The 23,143-nt window shown below is 40.9% G+C and overlaps 1 protein-coding gene across 1 annotated transcript in view; it reads right to left on the bottom strand.

Annotated features, from left to right (window-relative positions):
* Nucleotides 1-23,143, bottom strand: part of LOC123774758 (MAM and LDL-receptor class A domain-containing protein 1) — a 152,699-nt gene that overhangs the window by 2,202 nt on the left and 127,354 nt on the right. Inside the window, 12 exon segments of the mRNA XM_069310826.1 lie at nucleotides 312-518; nucleotides 839-1,043; nucleotides 4,238-4,447; nucleotides 5,039-5,186; nucleotides 6,229-6,401; nucleotides 6,562-6,744; nucleotides 9,527-9,671; nucleotides 14,846-15,022; nucleotides 17,372-17,506; nucleotides 19,224-19,370; nucleotides 21,079-21,242; nucleotides 21,902-22,145. Of these exon segments, the coding sequence (XP_069166927.1) occupies nucleotides 312-518; nucleotides 839-1,043; nucleotides 4,238-4,447; nucleotides 5,039-5,186; nucleotides 6,229-6,401; nucleotides 6,562-6,744; nucleotides 9,527-9,671; nucleotides 14,846-15,022; nucleotides 17,372-17,506; nucleotides 19,224-19,370; nucleotides 21,079-21,242; nucleotides 21,902-22,145 (2,138 nt within the window).

Genomic DNA, 23,143 nt, shown 5'->3' with positions numbered 1-23,143 from the left:
GGATGGGTTGATATAGCAGTATTAGTGTGACAAACAATTGTATTAATGGTATAGAAATTATTTTCACTTAGTTGTAGAGTACTAATATATAGAAACTTAAAATGTAACATAACTAAAAATAATAATATTCTTGGCAAAAATCAGAATGAAAGGGCTATAACAAAAATTTATATTAGAAATACAAGCAAGTTTTAAATTTATTGACTACTTTAAAAGAAAAATTACTGTATATTGATACCTTTTCAGTTAAGAAATGAATAACCAATAACTTTGTCTATATCTATAAAGAAGTTATTGAAAAGGGTACTTACTGTCTCTTTTTTATAAAATAATAAGCTAATAGTGCTAGTAGAATAATACAGAGGAGAACACCAAGCACAATGCCAACAATAGCACCTGGGCCGAGACCAGCCCTGGGAGGCTGTTTGGTGGTGGTGGTGAGGGTCGAGACTGGGGTGAGAGTGGTAGTCGGAGCAGCCACCAACTCACATCGGTTACCAGTGTACTTGCTGGGGCATCTAAAAAGTTATGTTATATACTTACAGATTATATTACGAAAATCAAATCAATAATACATATTTAGCACCAATAGAGCTGGCTCACAAATTCAAGGAAGCTTGTGGATGAAATTATTTTGAAGCTCTATGGATGAGAGAAACATTGGAAATGAAGAGAGAATATACATATATTTCTTTTGGTTTCTGACTCATGACTGTTACATGAAAACAATATGGGACACTATATATACTATAAACTAAATTAAATTTGAAACTGTCATTTACATATCTGCCTTATTTATAAAAAAATTTGACAAATAATTATAAATGATCATACATACTTGCAGACTGGGGCACCCCCATTTGCAGCATCACATTCGCCATTATTTTGACAGTAGTTGTCAGGACACTGTCCACAGAGAGACTCATCAGCTTTGTAAGTTTGGCATTGCACCTTGCCATCACATAGGTTAGATACCCGCATACATGGGACCTCCATGAAACGGTCAGCGCAGTAGAAAAATCCGGAGTCACAAGGAGTCTTTTCTGTATTATAAATATTACAGAAGTGTAAACATTTGAAAATGTGCATTCGGATATGATAAAATTACATCCTACAGCCTGCCAGCCTATTATTATGTATATATTTATACAAACCCTGCTATTGCTTTAATTGTAACTCGACCTATGAAAAAGACAGAATATGATATCTCAGCCCCTGAAGGAGACCAGAGTGTGTTAACTCTGTCCCAGAAGTGAGTAAATATAAAAAAAACAATGCCTATAATACTATATGTAGTAGTGTTTGTTAGATAATATTACAAGAGTTAATCAAATTATTCAGGATGCCAATATGAGAGTAGAAAGACCTAAGACAAGGGATGTCAAAGTTATTGGATTCAGGGGACATATGACTCAATGGCACTGTGGGAAAGCAAAATTTCCAATAATCCAGAAATTGGGACATTCTATGAGCAGGTGTGTGACTGTTAATTAACTCAACAAAGCAGTTCTTTCTGTAAGGTGTAGATCTCTCTTCCATTTAATGTGACCAGTACATAACCTATTTAGACACATTTCCCACCTGCTGTTTTGATGATAGGAGGAAGACCACAGGGATAGGACACATTTGACAGCAAATACAGTAGTTTATTTGTAATAGCTAACCATCTATCAATCCAATCGTTGCAGATTGCATTATGAAAGACATGGTAGAAATCTGAGTAAGAGATTTGTTTCTCGAAGATGGGACAAGCATGAACAACCACTTTTGCAGCTATGTTTGTAGAGGCAACACTAATACAGCTGGGAATCCAGCTAAACTCGACTGTCTTAAATCTACTTATGATGAGGTACAGCCAAATTTGGGTCTCAATCATTACACGATAAGAAAAGTTACTTATTGTACAGTATATAATTTTCTAAATTACCTATTCAAGTCAGTTTACTTCCTTTGTGTTATTAAGTGTTTACCCCATTGACCTTTAAATTTGTACAGATTTATTTCAATTTACCAGTGTCTCCTGCCTAGTGACAACCACGCTTGAATTCTTTGTGAACAATTTAATTGTTTTTGTGCTTTTTTTGATTTCTGAACATGAAAGTCCTTATTATATATCACGCCATGGATTCCAAAGAAAGTAAGTCAGTGATAAAGTTCAACCTAAGAAAATAGTTGTGAGGATGACGATAGAGAAAAAATGAGAGATCATTCATAGTGAGACAATGTGATGTCTCACTACAGACAAGTTTTTTTTTTTTTTTTTTTTTTTTTTTTTTTTTTTTTTTTTTTTTTTTTGAGATATATACAAGAGTTGTTACATTCTTGTACAGCCACTAGTACGCGTAGCGTTTCGGGCAGGTCCCTGGAATACGATCCCCTGCCGCGAAGAATCGTTTTTTCATCCAAGTATACATTTTACTGTTGCGTTAAACAGAGGCTACATTTAAGGAATTGCGCCCAGTAAATCCTCCCCGGCCAGGATACAAACCCATGACATAGCGCTCGCGGAACGCCAGGCGAGTGTCTTACCACTACACCACAGAGACTGATGTGTTAAAATGTATGGAAAAACAAGTGTCTATAGACAGATTCTTAGTAAGACAAGCAAGCAGTGAGCCACATCCAGGTCCTAGTGGTATGCCTGCAAAACGTAAGATAGAGAGAGTAACCCAGAAATATCATCACTGCTGTTATAATGGAAGGGGGACGTCCCTTCCAAATACTAACACCTCTCCTCCTCCCCCCTTCCTCACCATCTTCCAACAAGAGTCCTCAGTAAAGGTAAGATGTACTTGTACATACTGTAGTACAAAATATAAGTAGTAGTATGTATAAATTTTATTTTTAAGTTAATATTTTTGGAGGTGTTGAACGGATTATTTCAATTTACATTATCTCTTATGGGAAAATTCACTTTGGTTTTCGAATCATCTCTGGGAACGGATTGAATTTGAAAATGAAGGTACCACTGCATATTATTTACCTTTAATGATGGAGTTATCTTGCTTGTCAAAGTTAACTGTTTTTGAAGAATGAAGAGGTCTAATTACATGAATAAATAAATTAATATATGTGTGCACTGCATTGGGGGTCAGCCATTTGTAATTTCTCATGAGTAAACACTGCCAGCCTGAATTCTGCTCAGGGCATGCCACACAGCTGTAGGCTCACACAACATGTGCACCCAAAAGAACTGGCCTGACCACCACCACCTGCTTGGCCTCGTGAGCACTGGTTATGAAGACCCAACCCTGTGACAAGACATCTATGAACACATCAAGAGATGCGGAGGGTGGCACCACAGAACTGATTTCCAAAAAAAGCCTGAAGGGGAAGTCAGCAAAGCAAGAGTTGACGAAGGGCAGGCAGAACCTTAACACACCATTCCCGGGAGTGGCAGAACAGGCATAACCAGAGAAACTGGCACAATGCCCGGAGCCAAACCCTCCCCAGGAAAAAGCCAATGAAGAAAGTTCAGGCTCTCGCATAACTGCTTGACCAGCTGGGCAAGTCACCTTGGAACCAATCTAGCACCAAACGGCGGTGAAGTTGCAGGTGCAGCATAGCAGCTGGAGTCAGGGAAAGAGATGCTGACAGAGTTCCAAATGAGGTCCAGTCAAGTCTGAAACTGGGAAGGAATCAAATGGAATTTCCTCCATTTTACCAGAACCCGAATCTGGTGACCTGGAAAACCCCCAGATCCCTGGCCAGTTGTCGCGCAGATTGACTGTGGTCCACAGCAGCCAGTCGTCAAGGGAGGCCAACACATGAACCCCTAAGAGATGCAGCTGGCTACAATGACCCTCACTACCCTGGTAAACACATGGGAGGCAAGGTTCAAGGCAAATGGAAGTACCCTGACATCCCACAACAAAACCTTGCCAGTCCTCAAACCTGGCATGTATTGGGATGTGCCAATAAGCATCCCGAAGTTCCATGGCTACCTTGACAATACCTGTATCCAACCAACCTGCAATAACCCAATGTAGTGCTGGGAAGGACTCCTGATCCAAAAGGATTGACCCTAAACATAAAGAAAGGAACTGACCAACTCTACTGCAGGCTACAGAAAGCAAGCCGAAAAGCTGACAGATTCTGGGTTCAAGAGATGCTTGACAGAGGAAGAGTAAGGGAAAGAAGAGGAACATCATTCACCGAGAAAGGGTCGAGTATGGTGAGATGAAATCAGATTATTTTAAACATATCATACTACTTGAATTTCTATTATAATTTATACCTGGACAATGTTTCTCATCGCCCTCATTGGGACAATCTGCAATCCCATCGCAGAGGAGAAGGGATGGAATACAGGTGTACCAATTGTCATCACATGCAAACTCGGTGTCGAGACAGGCATTGGGGTTTGGTGTAGTGGTGGTGGTGCTGCTCGTATATCCTTGAGTTGTCTTTATAGAAGGACGTGTCATCACTGTTGTACAAGAGTCACCTGGTGCAAACACATAAATAAATAAGTGAATGAATAAATAAATAAATTACAATACTTTTAACAAAGAAATGATTGATGACTGCACATGTTAACAAAGGTGATCAAAACAAAATAAATGACATCCTAAAAAAAATTTACTATAAGTTCTAGGAATTAACTAGCTTGTATGAGGTGGCAATTCACTAATTACAAAATCTTTAGTTTGTATGATAAGGTATGTAAGTACAATATATGTGAGTAAGAAGTGGTGTTTGTGGATGTTTTTATGTTATACCAGTATGTTAGTCTTCAATTTGAATGGACATTTATATTTTTTATATAGATTTTACAAATTAATTCCTGGAGGATTTAATTTCTTTTAGTGCCTTAAAATATTCTCTCAGAATCAAGTAAATCAAATATAGTACAGGGTCAAATTGCTGATAGGTTTAAGAGATGAGATACTGTATGAATTACAAATATTTGCAGCAATATTAATATTTATTCATATTTTTATATAATTTTGAGTGAAATAATAGCCCAGAAAAATCATATAACCTTATTTTAAATGATTATGCTACCACACTGTATAGTTTATTATAAAATACTCACTACAGTCAATTTCGTCAGAACCATCAATACAGTCTGCAAAGCAATCACAGAAGAAAGCTGCAGGAATACACTCTCCTGTCCTGCACTGTAGTTCATCAGGCTCGCAGGTACTATTGATTGGTGGTGGACCAACACCTGTTTTACATTCCTGAAAATTGAGTAAGCTTTAGGCTCAACCACCACAAACTGCTTCAAACCCATCATTACCCTGCAAAAATCAGTTATCAGAAATATATAAATTTTTTCTGATATGCTGAACATACACTCATTCCATACAGTCTCTTGTGCTACTTATATTAACAAAGTCTTATCAATACTAGCTCTGATTTTAAACTCTAACAAAATGGGCATAATAGAACCTATGAACATCACACCAGAAATAAGTATCTCTGATATTCCCCAGTCTGACTAAATCAAAGCAAACAATCCATGCAATTAGAGGGGACCAAATACACGGAACACCCTTCCTAATGAAGTACAAAATTGTTCAAGTTATACTTCATTCAACAGTAAAACAATGCAGTACAAAATCTCATGTAGCATCCCACCTGGGGCTACTAGCTCACCTAGTTAAAAAAATAGCTCACCTAACTAAAAAATTGACTCAAAGATAATTTCTCATTACCTCCCCTTACACTGTTACTAATGTCACATACACCAATCACATTAGTAATTTTAGTTAAATTTCATTTTGTATATCTCAGTCCAAGTTTAATTTTTTATTAAGGTTCACCTTGCAACTTGAACCCACTGCAAATTTGGTTAGTTATAAGACTTAACTGAAATGCTATGCATGTTAGTGGCTTTACAAGAATGTACAATCACCAAAATCTGTACTAACAACCTAAGAGTATTTAAACAATTAAGAAAATGCTGTTTATATATACTACTGTATAATTTTACATATTCTGTATCTTCATAGACTTACTGTACAATACTTGACTGTTATAAGTCAATTATTGCCAATAATTGCCAATTGTTATTAAGTCAATTATTGCCAATAATTGCCAATTGTTATAAAGTCAATTATTGCCAATAATTGCCAATTGTTATTAAGTCAATTATTGCCAATAATTGCCAATTGTTATAAAGTCAATTATTGCCAATAATTGCCAATTGTTATAAAGTCAATTATAAAGACTGTTATTGCATACTGTTATGCAATACAAAATTTTCAGTAACAAACTTACAGGGGTGAAAGATACATCATCTAAGGCAATGTAGGTGTATTCAGATGTCCCAGTCTCGGCTTCGAAGAAAACAGAATAAGATTTGTCCATGTTTATTGATAAAACTTTCTCGTCCCATACTTCATCATGGTTACCACTGATAGATGCTAGAGTAATTCGCTGACCACTTCTTACTGGTAAAGTAAAAAAACTTTAAATGTGAATTTACAAATCCTTTTGAAGTGTTAATAAATTTTTGTATGAGCTATATATGTATATCATCTATAATATTTACATATGAAGCATGCAATATATGTAGTACATGGAGATATATTAAAAAAGCGTCGAACATACCCTCCAATTTCACCCTGAGAGTTCCCAAATCAACATTAGAAGCAATAATGTTAGAGTCAGCATGCATGTAGTACCAGAAACGAATGTAACACACATTCTCAGAAGCTGGATACAAGTAGTCAACCTTAAGGCTAGCCAACTGACCAGGTTCTCCGTTTGTGTTTGCGACATACACGTAATAGCCTGTAAATTGTCATTTTATTAAGAAATGTATGACAATATTTTATGGCTGAAGAAAAGGGCCTTAAACAGAAAAAAGTCATATATTTATAATTAGCTGCTCAAATTATTACTGTTAAAATATTGACACTATTAGTATTATACTTTGAAGCATGAAGTTCCACTAATGTGTTGGTATACATTTAAAAGAACAATGAAATTCTGCATTTGCATGCAAAAGTCAAGGTATTGTATTCTTGTATCTACTAGGCTGGAACAGGTTAACACAACTACAGTATTTAACAATAACTTCTATTTAAACAATATATAATAATAAAAATAATAACTAATAATAATAATAATAAGTAATAAATAGATAAATATCTATATCTCGGGTTACAAACAGCGTAGTATAATGAGAACAGTATATGGTATGAATGATTACAGGCTGTTGCAATAAACATTGGGAGTATAATAATGCACACATATCCTAGACCACTTGGAAATACCAAGTGTGAAGGTTTGAATCGTCCTCATGGCTCCTACTGATTTTTTCACTGATAAAAAGCATTAATGCGATTTCACTGTTCATTTGAAAACAAGCGAGGAGGTAGAACTGGTTGAAGGTAGAACTCCTGGACCAGAGTGCATGCAGTCTTTGTGTGTGAAATGTGACTGGGTTACAGTGAAGCCTCAGCACTCCTAGAGGATTCATTTGAATCTCAGGTCAACTGATCAAACATGATGTATAGTGAGGATAAGTTCTAATTACTGCACTATGTAAAAAACAAAAGCATTAAAGTAGAAACCATATATAAAACAGTCAACCACACTATTGAATGAACAAGCAACATAAAAAGATTTAGGAGTAATCATGTTGGAAAACCCTTTAAAAGACACAACAAAGTAGCTGTTACAGCTGCAAGAAAAATGACATGTTGGTTAACAAGAACCTGCCAAATAAGAGATGCCATGCCAATGATGATATTTTTTTACGACACAAGTGCTCTCTAGAGTGGAATATTGTGGCACACTAACATTCAAAGCTGGCTGCTGATCTGGAGAGCGTGCAAAGATCTTTTTCCGCTAGAATCCACTTGATAAAACATCTATATTATTGGGACTGCCTAAAAATTTTAAATCTATTCCCTAGAATGCAGACAGGAGAGATACATAATAATTTTCACTTCAAAAATATTAGAAAGACTGGTTCAAATTTGCACACAAAAATAACACCACATGAGACCAGAAGGCATGGCAGGATGTGCAAAATAACCCCAATGAAAAGCAGAGATGCAAAAGACACGCTGAGAGAAAAGAGAGAGAGAGAGAGAGAGGTCTTGGGTCTTTGTTGTTGATCAGAGGCACAAGACTTTTCGACACTCTTCCCCTTACATGTACAGGGCATAACTGGCTGACCTCTTGCAGTGTTCAAAAGGGACCTCAGCAAGCACCTTTAACCACTGCACTGCACAGAGCGCCTTGAGGCGCTGGAATGAGGGTGTGCAGAGTGTCCTGTGGCATTTTTAGGTATAGGGAGAGATTCAAAACTCCCTCGGGTACACGGGGCTCACATCCTGTGCCTCAGAATTCCTGTAAACAGACCCCATATTGAACGAACAACATCAGCATCCATGCTAGCTGTGATAGCCTTAGTAACGAGAGAGTCGCCAAGGCTGGAACATGCAGAAAAAACTAGATATAAAACCATTCACATACACTTGAAATAATTATGTAAAAAAAGTATTGGGAGGGCAGCCCCTGCCACACTCAGCTGTCGGCTGCAAAGCTGGCCTTGGATTCTTGTTGTGTGTATATAAACTCTCAACACTCGATCTTTGTGGTTCATTATGGTGCACAAAAATGTAAATAGTTATATACAACGTGTGTGTGTGTGTATATAGTATAATAACAGCAAAAACACTTATTGATCGTTGAATATAACATACATGACACATACCAAATTAAAAAAAACAAAAAACGTTTATTCAGGTAAAGTACATATGAGCCCCATAATTTTGAGCATAGCAGAACTATATAAATTCCACAAATTACACACTTAAATAATATTACAGCAAAAAAAACAGAAGAAATTAATGAGATACGTCAAAATAATTGTGAAAAATTATATTTGCAACAACTGGTGCCCCACGGGGTGGTGGGTCGAGTGGCCCCGAGGGCTCCATCACTCAGTGCCCATAATTTCCTCAACTTCTCAGCTTCATCACAGCCAAAGTATGTCACAATTTCTTTTTAGTTTCCTGTGATCAGAAACTGCATTTTAACAATAAAAGAGAAAATAATTTTTTGCAAAGAATTTAGTTTTGGCACACCATGGGTGTCATATTTTAAGGCAGCGCAGCACGGTGGTTAAAGGATACATGATCAACCAGGCTGTGACTCATACCTTAGGCTGTGAACAACCACATCAAATAGTCTGGTTGATCAGACCTGTAACTATGAGGCCTGGTCAGAGACCGGGTTGCGGAACACCGATCCTCAAAATCCTCAACAGGTAGTCAGGTTATATTGCTTTTGACCATGTCGTGGTCTAGGGCGTGTGCTTGGTAGTACCAAGTAAGCAGGTTCAAATTCTCATTATTTCTTCTACTGGTTTTCTCACTGATACATCACATTAATGTGATTTCATTGTGTGAATGATAATAATAATACATAATAATAATAATACATAATAATAATAATAATAATAATAATAATAATAATAGTAATAATAATAATAATATCAATAAAAATAATAATAATAATAATAACAACAGTAAATGAATCATATAAGCAAAATTAATACCATTTGATCCCAGCGTGTGATCATATTGAGGGCCAAAAGATGGGTTACCCGAGGAATCGGCTTGTTTCCAGTCCAAGTCCTCGTCGGTACGCTGGATAAACCCACAGTCTTGCAGCCATGATTTTGAATCAAAGTTGCAGTTACCCTGTATCAAATAATTTCTTTCCAATAAAAGCTGTAGTCATTTTATAAAAATAAATTTTTTAACAATATGTATACAATAGAAAACTAATGTATTCTAATTATTATATGCATATGTAGAGAAATTTTGTTTAAAAAAATATTTTGCCAAGAATTTTTGTTTTTTATGCCTATAGCTTTTAAATTTGTTTTTCACAAAAATACAAATATAAGTTTAAGTTTAGATTATATAACTAGTGAATTATGTAACCACATTAGTATATTGTGTAATTAGTATACAGTATATGGTATTCTATAAGTCAAATAATTACCACAACTGAAAAGTATATATTTTGTGAAAAAACCAGTGTTGAAAGAAATGAAAGGTCATTTTCTGGGTGAGCTCCGGAGGCTCCCTGGAGCTATTGGGTTAATGTGTGATATATTAGACCGGGACATTAGTCTATGGAGTTCAGCCTATTGGGGACCACGGGCCAGAACCTGGCCCCGTCAGAAAGGTTTCAGGGAGCAATGGTCCTGGAAAACCCCCCTGTGGTTGGGGGTTTTCCTTATCTGCCATTGAGCAGGGTTAGGCACCCAGAAAGGTGGGCCTAACAAAACAAACCCCACGTGGTAAGAAAAGTACAACGAAAAACTGAAAAGAGAGGAAGAACTCCCTCCAATCCCAAAAAAACAAGCAAACATCACACTCCACTGCCGCGCCGCTTGTCCTTGCAGCCCTCCTCTCCCCACTCCAGCTACCCAGCACTCCAGTTTGGAAGCTAAGCAAACATCAAACACCGCGAAAAACCGCTGACTGGAGGGATGGAGGGTTGCCAGGGAACCTCCGGGGCTCACCCAGAAAATGGCGTTTCATTACATTCAACGCTGGTTTTCTGTGGGGGAGCCCCTTCGGCTACCCGGGGCTACCTAACCAAAGATTAGGAAAAGAGGCTTATCTGAGAAGTGGCTGCCAAATACTCCTTAACGCGAAGTCGAGACAACTGGCTGCAACCTGCAAACCCAAAGCAACACAGAACGCCCAGGAGCAGGAATGATAACCAAATAAAGGGCGGCCAGGACCCTGTTCATCCTCCAAAATCCCTACGCCCGAATATCAGCCCTGGACACGTTGCCAAACATGGCAGCCAAAGCAGCAAACTTCCTAACGTCATGGGCACGAGGATAGAACACAGGCTGGCTAGATGTAATAACCTTTCGGATGACCTGGGAGACCCGAGCCCTGGAACAGGGAACGTGGGAAACCGGATCAACCCAAAACGCATTCCCAGCCACCATAGCCAAAGCCATCAAGGGACCACGAGGACAACTCTCCTCTGATAGGATTCCAACCGAGCCAGAAAACGAAGCAACAGCTGGACCAGGGGGAAGAGGTACAGGTTATCCCATCCACCACGACAGCCTTGCAAGAAAGTAAGGGTTCCACATAAAAAGGGAGATGCCGAGACCACACCAATGCGAAGAGGTCCACGTCTGGGAGTCCTTACGTCCGGCAGAGCAAACTGAAAGAGTCGACGTCAACCATCCATTCTGTGAACAAGGGAATGAGCCAAGACAGGCCATCCGCCAGGACATTGGACACTCCCTGGATATGAACCACACTGAGAGCCAAACCTCGAGAAGCCAGCAGATGAGCCACTCGAAGCGACTAGCCTCAAAGAGGCAAGGACTGAAAGGAACCCCCGCGGTTCAGGCAATGAACCACCGGAGAACAGTACGAATCGAGCCAAATGGTCGAACCCTGAGCGACCCGAACCCATGAAGCGACAGCCAAACCGCATCGAACTCTTGCACCGTGCTGTGAGCCCGACGGAAGGATGGACCCCATTGCCCCTGGCTGGCCTGGTGAGCACTTGGGTAGGCACCAAGGCACTGAACCCCGAAAATCCCAAAGAGGAAGCCGGCAACACAGCAACCGACTCAAGGCCCCCAGAGGACGAACCCAGCAATCGCGAGAGAAGTTGAAGGAACCAGAACAGAAGCCGAAGCCAAACCCGACCCACCAGGTAGACCAGCATAGCGAAGTTCAAACTCCCACACAACTGCTCAAGCAACCACCCAGTGTCCCAGAACCCCCCAGAAACAGCCGAAGGTGGTACCACAGCCACAGCAATGCCTCCGGAGGTAGAGACATGGAAGCAGTCCGCGAATCCCAAACAAGACCCAGCCAGGTCCGAACCTGGGACAGAACCAGACGAGATTTCCACCAGTTCACCAGGAACCCGAACCCAGGTTCGGGTTAGGGTTCCACAGAACACCACCACCTTCAGGACAGGCACAAACAGCTTCAACATTGAGGCTAACGCCCCAGCAGCCGAGAACATCACACCTGACGAAGGCCTGGCACCCAACTCCTCCACATCCTCCTCAAGCCAGGTCGAAGACAGCTCGAGAAGGAAAAAGAAGCAAGACCAAAGCCACATGCCCACGGGCGCGCAAATCCTTAGCAACCAAGGATGCCGAAAGGGTAGGAACCTGCACGTGCAACTGCACAAGGCTAACATCCCGAGAAAGCACAGGGGCACAAGCAACCATTAGGGTGTTCCAACTCGCCCCAGGTAAACCTGCAGAATGGTAGAAGTTTCTCGCCACTCAAGTGTGCAGGACCGATGGAACCCAAGCCATGCCCCCCCCCCCTCCACAAAAAGAATGGGCAATCTGCCCAATCCCTTACAAATTATGTCTGAATTTGGCTGTTTGCCCGTATGGCTGAAAATGGACATAATTTGAAAATGAAAAACATTTGAAAATAAATTGAATATTTTTTAAAAAACAGCAAGTTAAGGGTCCTCTGGTAGGTTAGGAGGGCAAGAAGTTCTCCTAAGGTTTCAAAACATCACGAAAACCATTAATTGAAAATTTACTCTCCTAACCTAACCGAGTAATCCGGAGGTCTCCAAACAGAAAATGGGACAGTATATCACATTTGTGAGCCAATTTCATTTCAAATTATGTCCAATTTTGGCCATAGTGCACATAAAAGCGAAAAGCGACTTTATTTTAAGAGGACAGTTGATCTGACTGCCAGGAAGACTCCGGAACCTCCAAACGCACCCAATATGGGGAAGAAAACCCGAACTCAAATAAGGACGGATCCATCACGGAGGAGGAATCCGGGTTTCGCAGGAGGTATGCAGCAAGAGCCTTCCGAACCTCCCTAGGGAAGATACGAGAGGCACAAAACCTCCGGTAGGAATGGGGCTGAGGAACCCAAAAGAGCCCGGAACCAAACCCAAGAAGGAGTCGACTCCAAATCATACAGGGAAGGGGGAGGGGGGGGGGGTAAGAAAATCCCTTCCCCTGCAACAACAAGCTTCGCAAAGGGGGCACTAACACCCAAGCAGGGTCAAAGGGGGCCCAAGGCGCCCAGGTCGACTCATCCCTAGCCTTGGGATCCCCTAAGTCGGGACCCAGGGCAGAGCAGTCCTCCATACCCTCTACCCCTAAAGAAAAAGCAGAGTCCAGGGAAAAGGCTGAAAAGAAGGGGGCCTGCTGGTGGGACCCGGAAGCCTCCGTAGAAGGAACCGGCTCAAATGCCTCCATCCCCAATCCAAATGGGGCAGACCCCAAAGCTGCCTGAGGCTCATTACCAACTATACCCTGCCACGACTCTGAAACCCTTAGACGTTTGGGAGCTGGAAGCAGGGCCGGGGGGGGGGAGGAGGAGGGAGGAGGAGGGAGGAGGAGGGAGGAGGAGGAGGAGGAGGAGGAGGAGGAGGAGGAGGAGGAGGAGAGCGAACAACAAGGGAAGGACCTGGGAAGATACACTGGGCCAAAGTTGAAGCGTCTAATGCTCCCCAGGTCCAGGGTCCTATAACCAAAGAGGGTCAACTGCGGGGCATCTGGGTGGGACACAAACCAAGCGCATTGCAGCAACCTGAACCTAGCATGGAACGTGGATGTTGCCTGTACCCTAACAGCAATGTCATCAAAATAGTACTGGAGAATAAGCAGAGAACACGACTTGCAAGATTTCGGGTTAAACGTGTTGTTGATCCAACAGACAGCATGACGGAGGCAAAAGAGGTGACTGTCACCCTGAGACAAGGGGACACAGTAACCTTCGAACCTGCACGATGCAGGCTGGAACTCGGAAGACTCATCCATATGTCCATCGAGCCCCGACGGGGTTCTCCATGGCCCGTAAGTTGATTGCTACGGGAAGCCCGGGCAAGGTGTTGCTAACCGGTTAAGCCCCAAAGCTAACAAGTGGGAGCTCAAAACATTGAAACCCCTGCGACGTGTACAATCAAAGGGGCCTAGCAGAGGCAAACCAAAAATATTAGGCCACCAAAATATTAGAAGTGGAACAATAGCCACACCAGGCAGACCCCCATCAGGCAAGAAAACAAAAACAAGAAAAACCCCTCAAAAATACAACGTCCCCAGAGGAAACAGGAATCGGCTGCCGTGTAGGTAGGCAGGCTGCACAACATCTTGACGCCCCAACCAGAAGGATACCACTCCCTACCCGAGGCCAAACAAGGGCCATGAAACTCCAGCTGGCCCCAATCACGAGGTAAATGCCAAGCAGCAAAAACCCCTATGGAAATGGTTTCCTGAATACACCAGAGAAGGGAACCCTATATGCAAGGGCACTACTCAAAGGGCGCCTAGGGAAGGATGCACCTAAGTGCATGCAGCCCCGGTACTCTCGAGAACACCTGGCCACCACACACAACAACACTGCAGAGGTCGCCATGACGTAAAAACACTGCCTTTGGAAATTTAGGCCAGACAAGACATTTGCCCCTACCACATTAGCGAACGAACTGGAGTACTGGGTAGCCGGCGCGAAGAAGGCTGCATGGACAAGCGGGGCAACAGTGGAGTGTGATGTTTGCTTGTTTCCTTGGGATTGGAGGGCGTTCTGCCTCTATCTTTTCAGTTTTTCATTCTACTTTTCTTACCATGTGGGGTTTGTTTTGTTATGCCTTCCTTCCTGGGTGCCTAACCCCTGTCGATGGCAGATAAGGGAAAACCCCCAACCACAGGGGGGAGTGTTCCAGGGCCATTACTCCCTGAAACCACTCTGAGGGGGCCAGGTTCTGGCTCATGTTCCCTGGTAGGCTGAACTCTATAGACTAATGACCCAGTCTAATATATTACACATTAGCCAATAGCTCCAGGGAGCTGAAAGTTCTCCCCCACAGAAATATTACATTTTTATAGACTTACCTCCACATATGCACAATTGTATTCATCACTCTTATCCATGCAATCATATTTGGCATCACAAGCGTATTGATAAGGAATGCAGGTGCCATCGTTGCACTGGAAGTCTGTGTTGGTCACACATTCTCCAATGGATGGTGCACAACGTCTAAACTGAATGTCATCCACAGCTAAGTGAGTCTGTGAATAATTCAATAATTTTAGATGTTAGCATGCAATCCATACATATATGTATTTATGTATGTACTGTATGTATTTATGTATGTATGTATGTATGTATGTATGTATGTATGTATGTATGTATGTATGTATGTATGTATGTAAGTATGTATGTACGTACGTACGTACGTAGATGAAGAGTCACAATAACATGGCTGAAATGTTGACCAAACCACACACTAGAAAGTGAATGGACGGCCCGTTTCGGTCTGTCCTGGACCATTCTCAAGTCGATTGTGATCGCAATCAACTTGAGAATGGTCCAGGATGGACCAAAACGTCGTCGTCCATTCACTTTCTAGTGTGTGGTTTGGTCAATATGTATTCATCCAGTTGTGCTTGCGGGGGTTGAGCTCTGCTCTTTCGGCCCGCCTCTCAACTGTCAATCAACTGTTACTAACTACTATTTTTTTTCCACCACACACACCAGGAAGCAGCCTGTGACAGCTGACTAACTCCCAGGTACCTATTTACTGCTAGGTAACAGGGGCATCAGGGTGAAAGAAACTCTGCCCATTTTTTCTCGCCGGCACCCGGAATCGAACCCAGGACCACAGGATCACACATCCAGCGTGCTGTCCGCTCAACCACCGACCCCTCCATACATGACATGTATGTATGTATGTACAGTGTATGTATATGTACCTGTAGGAAAAGCTGACACAGGGAAAACGTCCAACAGGGAAACCCCAGCTGCGGTACAAAGACGTATGCAAGAGGGATCTGAAAGCCATGAACGTCAATCATGCTACGTGGGAAACACTGGCCGCAGACCGATCAGCCTGGAGGCAGTCTGTTCAGAAAGGTCTCTCCATGTTCAAGGAATCACTGGCCAAGAAATCAGAGGCAGAGAAGGATAGCCGGTAGCCAGAAAGATATACCAGAATCAGATTTTGTTTGTGCTCAGTGTGGGATGGACTCTCATTCTCGGATTGGCCTCATCAATCACTCCAGATGCTGCACCAGGATTGACAACCAGAGCGCGACTCCATAGTCTCCCGAGACTGAAGGATGCCTACTACTACTATGTATATATGGAATTTCATTCCCTTGGAAACTATTTATGGTGGACACTATAGAAAATTCTCCAGGGCATTCAAATTTAAATAAGCCTCCCAAAGTCTGCTCTGTTTACAAGGTAAACTTGAGGCCTTTCTAAGTACAAGGGGTCCCCTGACTTATGAACATTCACTCTCATGAATGACCTCAAAGTCCCCATTTTAACCCTTTGTATTTTATATGAACCAATTCCAAATTTCCCACATTATGAACAGTGCTACTAATGCACTATTTCAGTTGTTTATCAAGAAAACTCCTCAATGTCTAAGAAGAAGAGGAAGATTATTGATGATGCCCTTCCATCACCACCTATCACTGTCTCCTTCAGCAACTATGCCACTGCTCTTCACAAAGCCTCAAATCAGACATGCTAGGCAATTCCATCATTCAAGGAAAATAAAGAGCAGTGTTTCTTATATTATTTGTCCCAAAAATTTGTTTTTTTTATGTTTGATTTATGGTGTTCTGGAAACGCATCCCCTCATAACATGGCTGGCTTAAGAAAGCCTTTTTAGGAATGCATCTCATTAATAAGTTAGGGACTGCCTGTATCTGTAAAGAATGAAGCTAGGTTTTTAAAACCTATGTTCATCTGGAACAAAATATGGATTGCGTTGACTGATGAGAAAATGGACTGAAACGATTCATTCATTTTAGAATCTACTGTGTAGTTTTCCTCATAGGAAATAATGTTTGCGAGATGACAAAAGATTACACTCACCTACAATGATATTATTTGTTACAGTATATACCCCTGGCTAAGATTAAGCACTTGGCATAACTTCCACAACTCATACTCTTGGGTTTGGATCTGCAAAAAATCAGGTGACTAGGCCATAACACATAGTTGGCATTTTTTGTGGTGGTCTTTAGAACTCTCCACTGCAAGAGTTTACCGACCAACCAGCAGTATACTTTGGTCCTGAACATATTTCAGGAGTATATCAAGTGAAAAATATGAAGTGTGAGGTCTTCATAAAATATAAGCTACAAAGTGTGGGGGTACATAAAGTGCAAAACACATGGTGTGAGAGTACATCAAGAGCAAGATACAGCATGTGTGTGTAATATACTTAATGAGTGAGGTACCAAAGAGAAACATACCTAACAAGAGGCACAGCAGATGTGCAATAGAATAATACTAAGATTTATCTGACCTAAAATGGGAAATCCTAATTATCTTTTAGGTGTTATTCTTGAAGTGAAAACTTATAATTCTTAAAAAATTACTTATATTGCAAAACCACTCACTCTTCCTGGACCATGATTGGCTTTGAAATGCAGTGTGAAGTCTCTTTTGCCAGCAAGATTTATATTTACTCGTGTCCAACCAGTAGAATATAATGATGTTCCCTTCCATAAGGTTTCTGCTGGAAGTCCATGTGTCTGAGCAGTGATTAAACAAGAACATTAGTTAACTTTTGAAGCAATAATACTTAATATAGGTTTATTACTTATAAAGTTATACAATTTTATTTAAATGAGTATTTATGAACAACATAAACAAATAAGGTACATAGAAATGAGACTGGTAGTGCCATAGTGCCATATGAGCCATAGAGTAAGCAGCTCTCATTGCTAGAAAGAGAAAAAGACCTAGGGGCAGATATCATTGAACCTAATGCCAGAGGCTCACATGAACAGGATAACACACAGAAATCACAATTGCATGATATATCAAATGAACAAATCCACAAGGGCCGTGACGAGGATTCGAACCTGCGTCAGAGAGCATCAATTAAGGCAGCGTCTGGGATGCTCTCAGACGCAGGTTCGAATCCTCGTCACGGCCCTTGTGGATTTGTTCATTTAACAGGATAACATCTGTGGTATATGCAACAATAGCAAACAAAAGGGTAGATGACAAGAATCTAAAAAATATATATATGATTCAAGCATATTGTAGTATTTCTTTACACCTGGTTTCTTCTCTGTGGCACTTTTCTGCACCCTTCTGCTTTGGTACCACTAAGTATTGCTTAACAAGTTTTTACCAATTATTAATTTTGTGTTTGCTGAATATGCTTACCTTATAAACAACCAAAAGTAATAACTTAGAAATCAGGATTGAGCGAGCATGAAAAACACATTTCCGAGCAAAATAATTTGCTTGACCCTCTTTCCCAACTCTCCTGTTGTCCAATACAATAGAGCTCGAGAAGCTCAGGAATCTGTACACCAGTAGATTGACGGTTGAGAGGTGAGACCAAATAGCCAGAGTTCAACATCGCAAGCACAACTAGGTGAGTACAACTAGATGAGTACTAAAGAAACTGTTCACAATTTTTTGAGACCAAAACTGGAATATGCAGCAGTTGTATGGTGCCCATATCTCAAGAAGCATATAAATAAACTGGAAAAGGTGCAAAGGCATGCTACAAAATGGCTTGCAGAACTGAAAAATAAGAGCTATGAAGAGAGGCTAGAGGTGTTAAATATGCAAAATCTAGAAGATAGAAGAAAAAAAGAAGCAATATGAACACTACATACAAAATAGCAATAGGAATAGACAGAATTGACAGAAGAATTCTTGAAACTAGCAACTTCAAGAACAAGAGGTCATAGATTCAAGCACGGGAAATAAAGGTGCCCCCAAAAATATTAGAAAGTTTTCTTTTGCAGAGTGGAAGATGGTTGGAACAAATTCAGTGAGAAGGCAGTAAATGTCAAAACCGATAATAGTATCAACGTATCATATGACAAAGAATACTGGGAAGAGAGGACACCCCGAGTGTAGCTCTCACACTAACTACATTTAGGTAAATACACTTAGATAATTACACACCTAGAGCAGACGATGAGTCACAATAATGAGGCTGAAGATATGATATGCAAACCACAAATCAGAAAATGAAGAAATGACTAATGTTTCGGTCCATCCTGGAGCATTGTCAAGTCATTTCATGACTACACGACTTGATAATAGTCTAGGATGGACTGAAACATTGTAATTTCTTCATTTTCTGGTGTGTGATTTGGATATCACACACCTAGATACCTACCAATTCACTCAAAGTGTATATAAAAAATTTGAAAATTATACTGAGAACACTTTACTGTAATTTATTTTAAATTATAATCAGACTGCATAATATATCCTTACCTCATCATCTTCAGTTTTTCTTAAGAGAGTTAGAGTGGATTCTTCACCGATATCACTAGCCAAAAAGTGCCAGAACACAAAAAAACAGTCTCGGCCCACAGAGGAGAATGTGTTGGATTCTAAAACAGCAACCTGTCCACCTTGATCCTGTATTAAAAAAATTGTGTTTATAAATCAACCAAATACTATTTCTAAGCTATTATACTCTGATCATTGAAGATCCTACTGACTGAATCATGACAGTTGGGCCATTTAGGTTTTCAAGTACAGGTACACACAAGAGGTCATACTGGTGCTACGGAGTAAGAGAGCATGTCCAGAATATTCAGTACAGTAGTACTGAGACAGTAGAATGTCAAATGCAAAACTGTACTTTACCTAGAATTGTATTTACATTTTATTTAATAGTCCTGTAAGTACTGCCCTTGCGGCTTGGGATTGCCTTCCACAAATCATTTGGGAACTACCTCCATAGGGGTCTTTTGCTGCTCAGTGATTGCCCCACACTTGGGGTCAGCTGGGTTTTTTATTTCTGCTGTTTGACCTTGGGTAGGAGGTAGTATCATGGCTCGTACTGTGCAGCTTGTCACCTATTACACAGTGGCCGGTTCTGTTCCTCCTGGAGACGTCGTACTTTTGCGGGGGTTTTCTTTTTCTTTTTGTTTGTTGCCTGGTAGTGGGTCTGCCCTTTGGTTATTGTCTGGTGGTACCCTGCTAGGTCCCTGTGATTGTACACATCGTAAGGGTTCAGCTTTAATTACCTCTTGGTAGTTGGGCCAACCGGTTAGCAGTACCTTGCCTGGGCTTCTCTTAGCAGTAAGACTAAGGGCCCTAGAAAACCCCGTTGGGGTTTATTGGTTCAATGGATGCGTCCTCTGGGTCCCATCTCGCCTTGTGCAAGTTCGAAGGTTGCTCTGTCCCCTTGTCTCAGGATGACATTCACCGGTTTTGCCTCCATCATGCCGCCTGTTGGGTCGGTGACATCTTCTACCCAGAGTCCTGCGAGTGGTGTTCCTTGCTAGTTCTCCAATTCACCCAGTTCACTGATACTGATAATAGGCGGCAGGCAGCATCGGCGTTGCATGCACAGTTTCAGTTGCCGCAATGCGCTAGGTTGGTTGCCTTTCTGGAAGCCCTGCGGCTGCCCCGTTTTGGTTATAGGGACCCGGACTTGAGGGCGTTAGGCGCTTCGACTCTGCTTTCGTCTGCACCCCCTTATCCTGCTGCGCTTTGTCCTGCTTCCTCCCCCCCTTCCCCCACCTCTTCCTCTGTTGCTGGCTTCCAAATGTCTGAGAATTTAAGAGTCAGGGCAGGAATGCTTAGATGGTGTCTCTGGACCTCCAGGACGCGTATTGGTACATCCCGATTCATCCAGAGTTCAGGGACTGGCTCAGTTTTGTAATGGGGCATCAGGCTTTCTGCTTTCGTTGCCTTCCATTCGGCTTGAATCTGGCACCTTGCGTTTTCACATACCTTACTCAGTTCGTGGTGATCTACTTGCATCTGCTAGGGATTCGGGTTCTGGCCTACCTCGGGCTCCCAGGTAGACTGGCTGGTGTGGGCTCCCAGCTGGTCCGTGTGTCTGCTCGCTAGGGATTTGGTTCTTTCCCAGGCTCTGACTCGTAGTCCTTGCGAGGCATAGAACTCCAATCGAATTGACTAATGCCAAGGTCTAATACATACATATCAGCTCGGTAAGCTCCGGGGAGCCTCCGGGACTCACCCAGAAAATGGCATTTCATTACATTCAATGCTGTTTTTTATACCTTTGTATGTACCAGATATAAATTTTTATTTCAAATACTGTACTGTATTATGAATGTCTATAATTAAAGAAAGCTATGTATAAACTAACCTCAGTTTTGGAAGTAACAAGATCATGAGTAGTATTAGCTTGAGTGTGATCTGCTGAGGGCCCAGGAGGAGGAGCAGGGAACCCTGACCACAACCAGGGGATGGAGTTGGCAACACTCTCAAACCAGCCACACAAAGCTTCTTTTTCAAAGTCACAACTCTTGGCTGTAGAAAAAATATGCAATTTTATTTATTTATTTATATATATATATATATATATTTATATATATATAAATATATAATTTTATATATATATATATATATATATATATATATATATATATATATATATATATATATAACAATATATATATATAACAATATATAATTTTCAAACATAGTGTAACTCAAATACATAAGGCTTCTCAATAAACCAAAATGGCACAGAAGTCTTAAAATAAATATTATTTTGTATTTCAAGTTTAAACTGCATATATCAATTTTTATATTTCATTCATGGATTATTAACAAGGTGAAACAAGTGTATAGTACTGTACTTCAATTCACATTTTTTTTTTTTTTTTTACTATTCTGCAATCAAAATTACAGTACTCTAAATTCTTTCAACAGTATACAGGTTCTTATTTCATTCTTGTTAAAGTACTTATTTCAGTGATGACAGAAAACTGGATAGTGAATGTAATATCTTGTTTCAAATCTACTGATTAGCAAACAACTCATCTCTATATGGTACAGGTATAATAATGTAAAGAATATAAATATAAGACATAATATTACAGAAAAAAATATGAAAATGACTCTGGGAAGATTATAATCAGCAAGACATAATACCGAGATAAAAAATGTGCCATCGAGATACTAACTACAATCCTGTTCATCTGTTCCATCTCCACAGTCATCATTAAAGTTGCAGGCCTCTGTGGGATGATAACATTTGCCATTGTTGCAGGCTTCTAAGCCCTCTTCACATATGGGTGTAGGTGTAGTTAAATCATTACTTCCAGGCAGCTCCTGATTAGCAGAAATCTCGCAACTCTCTGTCATTGAGAAATCATCCAAGACCATATTCCCTACATTTCCAGAAGTAGCATAGCCTTCCACAACAACCTGTTGCAAAATAAAAATATATTTCACACACATCTGGTTTCAAAATACATAAGATGAATTGAGAATTCAATGATTTTCAAAGTCTTAAAAATAATATTAAATGTAAAGTGCTATTTCTGAGTTTATATAATGCACTTTTATGAGCAGTACACTTGGTCACTCCCTAAGGCAATGTCCTACTGACCTCCTGGATAGAATCAGAAACAGTCAGGCAGGTCATTATGTTTCACTGACTTAACAGGGAGCATTTTAGACCGTTTCTGTCAGATCATACTGGTGATAGGAAAACATGTGAGAATACTGTACTAAATCTAGTCCAGACTAAAGACAGAAAAGTTTTTGCCATAAAATCCAAAAGTCTACACCAGGTGCAACATGGCAACACAGAGATCACTATGCTGCATGTTGGTAAACTACCAAATTATCATTAGGTTATTACAACAGAACACAACACTCGCATTTCACCCTGCAACTCCCCACATTTTTTCCTGTAACCGAAGTAGAAAAACCAGCGTTGAATGTAATAAAACACCATTTTCTGGGCAAGACCCAGAGGCTTCCCAGAGCTATACCGGGCTGATGTGTATATATTAGACCGTGGCAACAGTCAATTGATGGAGTTCTAGGCCTACCAGGGACCAGCGCCAGAACCTGGACCCCTTAGAGAGGCATGAGGAGCAGTGGCCTATAGACATCCCTGTGTAGTTGGAAGCAGTCTATGTCTGCCATCTACCAGGTCAGGCACCCAGAAAAGTAGGAATCCCAAAATAAACTACAGCTGGTGAAAAATTGCTAACCGAAAGCTGAACGAGTAAACAGAACTCCCCAATCTGAAAATAAGCAAACAAGCATGACGTCACCACAGCCACCACGCTGCTGTCTGTGCAACTCCCCCCCCCCTCCCCGAGAGGGGGAAGGGAGGTCCCAGTCCTCCCGCGCCGGCTACCCAACCCCAGTTCAGAGGCTGAGTATCAAAAACGTGAAAAAACATATAAAAG

Source organism: Procambarus clarkii, chromosome 68, assembly GCF_040958095.1.
Source record: "Procambarus clarkii isolate CNS0578487 chromosome 68, FALCON_Pclarkii_2.0, whole genome shotgun sequence".
Taxonomy (NCBI): domain Eukaryota; kingdom Metazoa; phylum Arthropoda; class Malacostraca; order Decapoda; family Cambaridae; genus Procambarus; species Procambarus clarkii.
Note: the sequence above shows the minus strand (reverse complement) of the source record. Positions and strands in the feature narration are given on the sequence as shown.